The following is a 12,534-nucleotide window of genomic DNA, read 5'->3' as shown; positions in this document are numbered from 1 at the left end:
AAGAGTAACACAAAGGAGAAAGAGAAATATCCATGGTAGGGAACAGTATAAAGTTAAGAAGTTCTAACCTAAAGTATAAAGAAAATGGATATTTGAAATGTCACCACTATCATTTTATTCCATGTATTTAAATAATGGTTATAAGTAAAAAATACAAGTGTTTGAGGGAAAGCAATATAGTAGCTAAGTAAGATCCACCAGAATCATCTCCCACAAACACAAATTAAAGAGTTATTCATGCACCAAACTAACTTCACAAAAAATACAAAAGCCAGGTGAGAGACTATGGTACCTGGTTTTAATATAACAATAAGAAAAGATGGATTGAAAAAGAGTCTCCCACATCACACTCTCCAAAAACCAAACCATAAAGAGAGACCCCTACTTGGGGAAAGATATGAAGTCCAGGCATTAGACTTGGGACCCAGGCTAAGAATCACCAAGGTAAAACCTAATGCTGGCAGAGCCCCATGAGCTATATCTGTGGACCAAACCATTGGAATTTCATTAGCCAGGCAGCTAAGGATGCTGCCACAAACAGTCTCCCAATCTTGAACATCACAACTATCCCTAGGCCAGCACTTGCAGATGGAGTTCTAGACCTACCCTTGCACCAGACAGAGACCTGTGCCTATGTGGGACAGATTTTTGTTATGACCTGTATCACCACCAGCTGAGGCATGGGCCTGGATACATCCCTGACATTGTGCATGTCACTGAGAATGCAAAATTCATGAGTGACCCAGCTCAGCATCAGCCCCATTGGTGAAGAGACTGCCTTTACCAAAGCTACCCCAACTTTGTGCAGCATAGTATTGGGCAAGGTCCCATTTGCTCGGGATAGGTAAAGTAGGCACAGGACTTTGCCTTGGGACTTGGTGCTGGGTTTGTGGAACCTAACACTGAGAAGATCCTAATGGCTTCCACTCCCAGAACAGTACACATGTCCAGAGCCTCTAAGCAACCCTGATGTCAGGTGGAGACGTGAATCAGTCAATTGGATTTCTATTCTGGCCAGCATCACCTTTGGCTGATTGCAATGGTCCATCTCAGCAGTGGACAACTCAAAGCAGTGCAAGTCTTGGTTCTACCCAGAGCTGCAGTGGTTTCAGTGGGCTTTGGGCTCAGGGTATGACCCTGCATTGCAGAATTTGTGGCCTCAGATATAAGAGACTGAGGCCAGAGCTGGGCAGAATTCTCCAATTCCTGAGTGACCCAATATGAGATTTTGGGACTACCCTCGTCCCCAGAAAAAGGCTTCCGGTGACAAATCATTATTTTTAGGCACTATTCCCATTCTTACTGAATAATACCCTCTAGTTCTGAGACAGCAACAGCACACCAATGAACCTGAACTTAGATACCTCTAGTGCCTTAGAGAGCAAACTTAAATTTAGGGCACCTTCAATGGGGAGAGAGAGAGAGAGAGAGAGAGAGAGAGAGAGAGAGAGAGAGAGAGAGAGAATGTGATTGTAGCCTCCAAGAAAATAAACACCCTGCTTGAATACCTGGAAATATGAGCATGAACAAATGAACAATGCATATTAGGAAGATTGGAATAAATACCTACAATAAATAATCCTACAATGCACAGATGATATTCCATACAAAGAGCATTAAGAACTTTCAGGGAAATGTGACCTCACCAAATAGTCAAAATAAATGTCAGAAGCCAACTAGATAATAACCAGTATGGGCAAACTCTTAGATGAAGAATATGAAATAGCTGTTTTAAAAAACTCATTGAACTTAAAGAGAGCACAAAGAAACAACTCGATACTTTAACAGAGAAACTTGACAGAGAAATGAGAGAAATTAAAACAAATCAAACAGAAATCCTTGAGCAAAGAAACACACTAAGTGAAATTAAAATGTGCCAAACACATCAATAGGAAAGAAGATCAAACAGAAAAAAGAAGTAGAGAGCTCAAAAACAGGTTATTTTTCAAAAAAAGCATTAGAAGAGAAATGAAGAAAATTTACTGAACTCTGTGCCAACAAAAAAAATATTTAGGTGATTGGGGTTAAAGAGAGATCCAAGAATAACAAAGGGTTAGAAATATTATTCCAGGAGATTATAACAGAACATTTCTAGAACATGAAGAAGGCTACAAATATCCAGGTACAGAAAGGTTTGAGGTCACCGGATTTTTGTTTTGTTTTGTTTTGTTTTGTTTTGTTTTGTTTTGTTTTGTTTTGTTTTTACTTAACCAACTCTGCCCCGAGACACATTATATGCAAGCTTTCAAAGATGAAAGATAAGGAGAAGATTCCCAAAGCTACAAGAGAAAAACAAATAGCACATAAAAGTTTCCCAATTTGCCTAAAATCATACTTCAAAACAGAAATCTTACAGGCCAAGAGAGAGTGGCATTAGATATTAACAGTACTACAAGAAAAAAACTGCCAACCAATACTGTACCCACCAGTGCCCTGTATAAAGAAGAAGAGATAAAAGATATTCCTAGGCAAACAAAAGCTATTGAAATGCTAAACTTCTTCAAACTTGAAAAAAAAGAAACATTAATAACTAAGAAGAGCCAGATGTGATTCCACATGCCTGTAATACCTGTCAAGCAGGAGGCTGAGGCAGTAGGATCACAAGTTTGAAGCCAGCCTCAGCAATTTAGAAAGGCCCTAAGCAACTTAGTGGGACCCTGTCTCAAAAAAAAAAAAATGGCAGGGGTTGTAGGTTGGTGGTAAAGTGCCCCTGGATTCAATTTCTAGTACTAAGGGTATAAAAGAGAATATGTGTGTAAGAAGAAAACTTTGAAAAGTATAGGACTCACTGGCAAAATTAACTTTACAGACACATTCAGAAACAATCCAATCCCAAAAGCAAAGGCTGAATATTCTCTCTGATATATGGATACTAACCCACATTAAGTGTGGGGTGGGGAGTGTGGGGAGCAGGGAATAGAGGTTCATTGGATTAGACAAAGGAGAATGAAGGGAAGGGATGGAAAGAGGAATAGGAAAGACAGTAGAATGAATTGAACAGAACTTTCCTATATTCACATAAGAATACGCAACCATTGTAACTCTACATCATGCACACAAGAATGGGATCCTAATTATTAGAATTAAGTTATACTCCATGTAGGTAGAATATGTCAAAATACACTCTGCTGTCACATACATCTAAAAGAACAACTAAACAAAATAAGAAAGGTACCTGGGGGAGGGAAGGGGAAATGGAGAAAGAAACATTGAGGATTGATATTGCATATTGTTAGATTGTATGTATGTATGTAACAATGAATCTCATCATTATGTAAAACTATAATGTACTTATAAAATATGGAAAACAGTAACTGAGGTGGATAGAGAAAAGAATAATGTAAAGTTCATAACAACAATTAGTTATTTATACAAAAATGTATAATTAATAAAAATAAATTGAGATACAATAAAAATACTGTTTTAAAAGTCAGAAAAATAGGAAAAAATGTAGTAAAAACAGACAACTATTAGCTGATTTTGAAAGACTTACTTTTAGTATAAATATATCAGGAGACTGAATATAAAAAGAAAAAAATATATAGTATACAAATGCTAAAATTAATAAACCTGGTGTGGATACACAGACATCAGGAAGGATGTGAGTGGACATTAATAATCTCATTGTGATTAAGTGGAAAAACTGCATAATAGTGAAGAATACAAATCACTTATGTCTAACATTCCAGAAAATATGTGTGCCTAATATGAGAATTTAAAAACACAAATAAAAATGGATAAAACTAGAAAAATATTTCTAAAATAAAAAAAACTTGGAATGGAATTACCATTTGACTCAGTTATACCACTCCTCAATATATACCCAAAGGACTAAAAATTAACATACTACAGTGACACAGCCACATCAATGTTTATAGCAGTTCAATTCACAATAGCTAAGATATAGAACCAACAGATGAATGGATAAAGAAAATGTAGTATATATACAGAATACTACTTATTCATAAAAATGAATGACTTTATGACATTTGCAGGTAAATGGATGGATCTGGAGACTATCATGTTGAGTGAAATAAGCCAATTTCCAAAAACCAAAGGCCAAATGTTCTCTTTGAAAAATGTGGATGTTAACACACAACAAGGGGGTAATGATAAGAATATAAGTTAATTGGAACAGACAAAGGGACCAAAGGCAATTGGGGGATTGGGAGTATGAAGTAGAGTGGAATGAATCTACCATGACTTTCCTATGTCCATATATGAATACACAACCAGTGAAAATACACATCATGTACAACCACAAGAATTAGAATAAGTTATACTCCATGTATATATGTCAAAATACATTCTACTGTCAGGTGTATTTAAAAAAAAACATTTTTTAAATAAAAAGATTTTAAAGTATCTCATAAAAAACAGAATAGGTGGCTTCACTGCCAAGTTCTACCAAACAATTAAAGAACTAATACCAATTATTCTAAACTTATTCCAAAAATAATTGAAAAGAAGGGAATTCTTGTGCTCATTCTGTGAGGCCAGCATTATCTTGATGCCAAAACCTGACACGGACACAACAACAAAATAAGAAAACTAATGCCAATTTCTTGGTGAATATAGATGCAAAAATCCTCAACAAAATGCCAACAAACCAAATCCAACAGCACATTAAAAGACTATTGGAGTATTACTCTGCATTAAAAATGACAAAATCATAGAATTTGGAGGGAAATGGATGGCATTAGAGCAGATTATGCTAAGTGAAGCTAGTCAATCTTTAAAAAACAAATACCAAATGACTCCTTTGATATAAGGGGAGTAAACAAGGACAGGGTACGGACGAAGAGCTTGAGAAGAAGATTTACATTAAACAGGGATGAGAGGTGGGAGGGAAAGGGAGTGAGAAGGGGAATCGCATGGAAATGGAAGGTGATCCTCAGGGTTATACAAAATGACATATAAGAGGAAAGGGGGGGTAAGACAAGATAATACAAATGGAAGAAATGATTTACAGTAGAAGGGGTAGAGAGAGAAAAGGGGAGGGGAGGGGAGGGGGGATAGTAGAGAATAGGACAGACAGCAGAACACATCAGACACTAGAAAGGCAATATGTCAATCAATGGAAGGGTAACTGATGTGATACAGCAATCTGTATGCGGGGTAAAATTGGGAGTTCATAACCCACTTGAATCAAACTGTGAAATATGATGTATTAAGAACTATGTAATGTTTTGAACGACCAAAAATAAAAAAAAATTAGATTTTCATCTGGATATTGTTATAATTTGAATCTTAACTGCCTCCCAAAGGCCATGTGCTGACAGCTTGATCCTCAGCCTGTGGCACTATTGGGAGATGGTGGAAACTGTAGGAGGTGAGCTTAGTGAAAAGAAGTTAGATCACTGGGGCAGTGTGTCCCTGAAGGAGATATTGGGACCTTGGTCCCTCCTCTTCTCCATTTGCTTGCCACAAAGCAAACAGACCTCCTTTGTTACCTGTTCCCCTGCCATGATGTTCTGCCTTGCAACAGGCCCAAAGCAAAGAGATCACGGAAGCAAAGTTCTGAAATTGTGAGTCAAAATAAACCTCTTTTCCTTTAAAAAAAAAAAAGACTATTCAACATGCTCAAGTAGGATTCATCCCAGAGATGTAAGGATGGTTCAAACTACACAAATCAATAAACATGATACACTACTCCAAAAGAATAAAGGACAAAAACCTCTTGACAATCTCAATAGGTATGGAAAAAAATATTTGATAAAATTCAACATTTCTTCACAATAAAAATTCTGAAGAAATTAGGCATAGAATAAAAAATAACTCAACATAATAAAGGTCATACATAGTAAGCCAACAGTTAACATAATACTTAATGGAGAAAGGACAAATGCTTTGTTTCTAGAATCAGGAACAAGACATGAATGGCTACTTTCACTACTTTTATTCAATATAATACCAAAAGTCCTAGCCAAAGCAATAAGACACAATAAAAATAAGGCATGGTTGGGGGGGCCACACTGGAAAAAAGGAAGTTAAGTTTCTTATATTTGGGGCTGGGGATGTGGCTCAAGCGGTAGCGCGCTCGCCTGGCATGCGTGCGGCCCGGGTTCGATCCCCAGCACCACATACCAACAAAGATGTTGTGTCTGCCGAGAACTAAAAAATAAATATTAAAAATTCTCTCTCTCTCTCTCTCCTCTCTCACTCTCTCTTAAAAAAAAAAAGTTTCTTATATTTGATGTAATTGCATATACAGAAGTCCTAAAGACTAATAAAAATATATACAGAAAGTCCTAATGACTACACTAAAACACTATTAGAACTATTAAATTAATTCAGCCTTGCCATCAATTATACCAGATTTTAATAATTTTCCTCCGCTAGTACACCTATACCTGTCTTTTCTATAGTTCATTTCTCTTTCTCTGGCTGCCTGAAATGTTGGAGTTCCTCAAGATTCAGTACAAGCACTTTATGTCTCTTCCTTTAATCTGATTTCTCTCCCGTCACTAGTTCAACTTCAACTATTGTTGGAAAAGTAAAGAAAGAGAATTATCCACAGCAAGTCCAGCTCTGCCACTTGAGACTTAAGAACTTGCTGATCTGTCAAATATATCAAGGATTCTGGGTAGACCCTCTGGAAAGGTTCAATAAATGCATCATGTAGAGTCCTGGGGCATTAGTGTAAAGCCACATTCACTTCTACTGATAAATATTTTGCTTTTGAGAAACAAAACCAAGATTGCTAATGGACTCTGGAAAAGACTAGATGTATAATCAAGAGACAATGATTGTCACCTAATTACCTGTCAGTCTATGAGATGGCACTATCTTATCCAACAACCCATAAAGTTGAATGAGAGAAAAAGCAATTCTTTATCAACTTGAATGTGTATATATATATATATATATATATATATATATATATATATGGGATTAAACTCTAGTAGGTCTAGAATCACAAGTAATTGGTAAGTGAATGATATGATGGCTCTCACAACACCTACTCCTGCTTCATTGTTTCCTCTTCTGCAAGATATCTACCTCAAAGGCCTAGAAGAATTGCCCAAGACTAGATGGTGAAGAAGAAAAAAATCTTTGCCTTGAATTATAGATAGGATTGCATGAAATGTTGGCACCAGCTAAAATGAAACTATATTAAGTCCAAATGGACAGAACTTGGGGCAGTGTATCTGAATGTATACTTTATGTGAAAATACCCATGTCCAGATATATGACTCTATTGTGACTCATGAGATGTGGTTGATGGTTTCTCCAGTGTTCAGAGACTTACACAGGTCTGGGAAGTACATAGAGAGAAACCTCTCAGAATGGACACAGGAGGTCATCTATTTCAAGAAAGGTTCTCAATATTTATATACACACCAAAAAAAAATCTTATGGATGTCTGTCAACCTCTTTCCTCAGCTACCCCAGAGATTACTCAATGGGCCTGTGTATAAATTTGCAATGATGCAAGAAAAGGAAGCTAAGCATAGTTTTGATGACAAGGATTTTTTTTTTCATTAGGTTAATCTACCTACTTTTAGAACTAGTGTCCTGACTGGCAAAACTAAAGGCCAGTATGGAGCCCCTCCTATCCATTATTCCTTGGGGAGGCAAGCTAGCTTTTGGGGGCAGGTGTATAACATTGAGCCCTTTATAGCTACCTTTCTATTCTGTAATAGACTTTATTCTGTATACAGATTAGCCTTCCCCTTCTGCAATGCCTCAGGACTATTTTCTGTGGACGTATGGGATAGTTATTGAACATCAAGACACCCCACTCTCCCAAACAAAATTCATCAGAGCATAAGAAAAAAATGTGACCATGAATTCCATGTTCATAAAAGGCATTATTTTTTTCCATGAATCACAATGACTAGGCGAGCACTGCATTATAAACTATTTGGATGACCTACTGAAAAATAAATTAACTTACTAGCTTGAAGACAACATTCTATTGGGTTTGAAGTATTGTATACAAGGCAACATGTGCTTTATATATCTGATGTACATTTTTCCTAAACCCCAAACTAAGAAGTGAAAATAGAATGAATCTCTCACTATCTAATAACCTGCTCAAGTTTTTTTTTCTTATCTTCAAAAACTTGGGCTAAGGCTTCGGGCTGGGCTTGGGACTCAGTAGTACAGCATTTGCATACCGTGTATGTGACACTGGGTTCCATCATCAGCACCACATAAAAATAAAATAAAGATATTATGTCCACCTACAACTAAAAAAATAAATATTTTTTAATTTTAAAAAACACCTTGGACTTAGCTGATTTTGTGATCTCTGCTTCCAAAAGTGCCCACCAGAGGATAAACAATGGGGCTTCACATAGTGAATTCTTGCCGTGATGTTACTGAACTGACAGTTAAGAGTATTAATTCCTTGTCTGAGGTGAATAACCTCAAATATCAAGGGAAATAGGATTGTTGCTACATCACGGAGACAATAAAAGCATATGTGGGATTAATAGAATTCTCTGGGGTAATTCTTAATATTGCTACATTTGATAGTTATCATCTTCAAAAATTATAACCACCCAACAAAGACAGTATCACTAAGTCCTAATAACCTGTAAAAACAAGTTTAGTTCCTCTAATTAGGTAGTGGTTGAAAGCAAAGATAATATGAACTGGGTCACAGGAGAATTGTGTGATTAAAATGAATGCCCACCATGAACTTTGGACCCATTACAGAAATGAAGACTGTGTCTGTTATAGATACTTTTATGTATATATTAACCAATTATTTTATTTTATTTATAGGTCATCAGATTCCAAGAAGTTTCTTTTAGACCAAGTGAAAAGAACAGAACATTAGCCAGAGTTCATGGACTCAAGATAAGATAGACACCATGGCTGGAAGAACTTATGACCCCTGTGGAAAGAAGTGGAGTGTGTTGCCTTCTGTAAAGTGAAAGCCTGAATTTGTATGAAACGTAAATATCCATACAGCGAGCACGCTGAGTGAGATAAGAATCAGTGGTGCCAATCCTACTTAACTCTATTTACTTCCAGATACATTTTTTATCATTGTCCTGATCTGATCGGTTTTGCAGTGGGGTGGAATGAAGAACAAGGGTGGGAGGCTTTGAGGACCCTACAGGCTGCATTTCCTTGTCTCTAACATCCACAAAAATTAGAAGACAGAATTCAGGGTATGTCTACCTTTCAGTCTGCTTCAAGTGGTACTTTGGGCAATAGCACCCTCCTTTCTGCAGCTCTAGCTTCTACCGGACTGGTTTACCATGCTGGCTATGGTTTCTTCCAAGTGATCCTACCATTGGGTGTCTAGTAACACCACTTCCTCTGTTAATTACTCAAACCTAGAGATATTACTGACTTCAAATATTGAGGTTTATTCAACATCCCCAGTTGGGATTCCTTGCCCTTTCATTGCTTAGTTTACCAAATTTCTGAATTAAATAGTTTATGCCAAAAATACTTAAAAGTTGTTCTGTTTTCCTAGTTAGTCCCTTGCTAGCACAGACTGCTCACTGTTCTCATAAAAATGCACATGTCATCAACTCATTCATCAACCGGTTGCCTTTGCAAATTTTTTCTTTGATGAAAGCATCCATAATATTTATTCCTGTAATTGAAGATTTCTCAGCCAAATAATAAATGTCTTGTTGTAGGAGATTATCTTGCCCATTGTGCTATAGTTAGTGGAACCCCTGGCTTCCACTTAGTAGAAGGTGGTATCATCTCATTCCCAGATTGTGATAACTGAGAATGTCCCCAGAAATTGCCAAGTGCCCCCTGTGAGTAGGAATAAGATGAAATTGCCCCTAGTTGAGAACCTCTGCTCTAATTGAAAACCTGATTTTTTAAAAAACACAGTTATTTCTTTTTCTTCTTTTAAGCAAGGATTTGCATTTGAACTAATCCTTGCCTGTTATACTTTGATGTGGTTATTAAAGTCTAGTTAAATACAGATGGCTGCAGACAGTCATATATATGATAATTTTATTTTTTCATTCTATAACTTCAGTCACTTGTCAATATAAAAGGTCCATCCTATATGAATGAAATATTGCATACAACACCAGAAAGATGTTTCAAAAGCATTCCAACCCATATGATGCCGTTGTATATGAACATCTTGCCACATCCCTTCATTAAACCCACATTTACTGTACATTTATAGAGCACTAGGCTCCTTGAGAAACACATGGACCAACTCAAAAAGGAGAAAGCCAATAGCGGTGTTCCCATTCCATCATAACTGTGTATAAACATTCATAGCCACACAGGAAGAAGTGTGCTTCTCAGGGAATGAGAAGAGATGCTTTGCTCAAGTCCGACATTAATCAGTGAAGGCTCTTCCTTAAAAGATATTTCATTATAGGCTTTGGGCCATATCTCAAGAAATTATGATGGACTTTGATCCCATTTTGAACCACAAAATGACAAGAAACCCATCAATGCCAAAGGGAATTTGGAACCATGGAATCATGTCATAAGAAAACTACCTAAATGTAGCCATAGGGGTCAAGATATCTGACTCCCTTTACTTTCATTTCCTACTCAAAACATGGTTTTTATTTTCAATTTCTTTACTTTATGGAGTGAATGGGAAGCTCTGAATCATTGAAATCAGTTACTTTTTCTCTATTTAAAATACAGTTGTCTTTTCTTAGTTATCATTTTTGTGACTTTGAAATTTATAAACTGTCTTATGTTCCCCCAAAATAAATGTTTATTCTTGTTTAAATATCTCCTCTAGAATTATGTTCTAGAAATTTGACATCTTCTCCAGCCTTGCCCTGAATTTTCAGGGGATTGCTTTCAATTCTAAAAATCATAAATCTTTGATATAGTGCCTAGTCACTGCGTATTTATCCTTGCTTTTTGTTTTACATATACTTATCCAGTGGACAAATATTCCATAGTGTGCTACTGACTAGATTATCTGCCATTCGTATGCCTGCCTGAGGATAAAGTGAAAATGATGAATGAGACAATAAAGATGCAGCTATGGCCTTGAAGCTGCTTAAAAAAACATAGTAAAATTTTTATCAGTGTTACTATAGCACGTGAGTGTGTATTTGATGGTATTTGAATAAGTAAGTAACTATTCATTGAGACTAGAAAGACATTAACTATAGAAGACAGATGTACTTGCCTGTGAGAAATTATTTGACTAGAGAAGTTCTTTAAGGGATGATTAATTTTCCTTCCGGCAAGTTTCAATCCTAAAAGGGTCCAGGGACAGCCACAGGGTATTACACATTAAATAATCCACTCTACCCCAAAGAAAATGAAAGAAGTTCTATTAAAGCAAGTGCATACCAAATCCTGTCTCCTATGTTGGCCTCACCTAATTCTAGCTCTGGATCTCCCTATGCCTGCTCCTTCCCCATAATCTTCCTAACTGCTTTCTTCACATCCTTGTTCCTCAGTGTGTAGATCAGCGGGTTGAGAGTGGGAGCAAGAATCATGTAGAGCACTGCAAGTGCTTTGCTCTGGTCCTGGGAGTAGTTGTCCTTTGGTTGCAGATACAAAAACATAATGGTCCCATAGAAGAGTGACACCACCATAAGGTGGGAAGCACAAGTCCCAAAAGCCTTTTTCCTTCCCTCTGCTGAGCGCATTTTCACGACTGCCCTGGCAATACACACATAGGAGGTCAAGATGATGGAGACAGGCACAGCTAGAATGATTAGCCGGGCAATAAACATTTTGGACTCTGTTGGGCCAGTATCCACACAGGAGAGTTTAACAATGATCAGCAGCTCACAGAAGAAATGGTCCACACGCCGGTTTCCACAGCGAGGTAGCACAATGGCCATTGAGGACTGTAGAAAGGAGTTGGCAAAGCCAGAGGACCAGGAAGCTGCTGCCAGGAGGTGACACAATTTGGGGTGCATAATGGTGGTGTAGCGGAGGGGCCAACAAACTGCAACATAGCGATCAACCGCCATCACGGCAAGGAGCACGCACTCAGTGGAGCCAAGTGCCAAGGCCACCCAGTACTGGACCATGCAGCCAGCATAACTGATCTTCTTGTTGCCTCCCCACATGTTCACCAGCATCTGGGGCACAATGCTAGTGGTAAAAGAGAGGTCGAGCACAGAAAGATTTCTGAGAAAGAAGTACATGGGTGTATGGAGCTGAGCATCCAGAATGGAGAGTGAGATGATGGCCACATTACCCACAAGGGTTATGCTGTAGAGTATCAGGACAAAAAGGGAGAGGATCAGCTCCAACTCAGGATGCTCAGAGAAGCCCACTAAGATGAAATCCCCACCTGAGCTGTCATTGGTTGTTTCCATCTCCTCTTCAAAGTTATCATTGAGGGAAATCTCATGCCATCTAGAGTGGGATTTAAGGGTAATAGTTGGGTAATTAATATATGTAATGGATATTGGAAAAGCAGAGCCCCTAGACAGGAACTAAATTACATTTTATTTTTATTTCCTCTTGTCTTTTCCAACTCGTTTCACACTTGCTGGTGTGAACTCCAGCAAACTAATGGCCTCCATGGTAAAAAAAAGAAAAAGAAAAAAAAAGTATAACAACAATTTTCAGTTATAGACAGAATCTAAATTCACTAATTTT

The 12,534-nt window shown here is 37.4% G+C and overlaps 1 protein-coding gene across 1 annotated transcript; it reads right to left on the bottom strand.

Annotated features, from left to right (window-relative positions):
- Positions 1-11,315: 11,315 nt before the first annotated feature.
- Positions 11,316-12,248, bottom strand: LOC113199371 (olfactory receptor 2Y1B-like). Its single transcript, XM_026412289.2, has one exon. It carries the CDS (start codon positions 12,246-12,248, stop codon positions 11,316-11,318), a length of 933 nt encoding a protein of 310 aa, XP_026268074.2.
- Between the last annotated feature and the right edge of the window lie 286 nt (positions 12,249-12,534).

Source organism: Urocitellus parryii, chromosome 1, assembly GCF_045843805.1.
Source record: "Urocitellus parryii isolate mUroPar1 chromosome 1, mUroPar1.hap1, whole genome shotgun sequence".
NCBI classification, from domain to species: Eukaryota; Metazoa; Chordata; class Mammalia; order Rodentia; family Sciuridae; genus Urocitellus; species Urocitellus parryii.
This window is presented reverse-complemented; position numbering and strand designations above follow the sequence as displayed.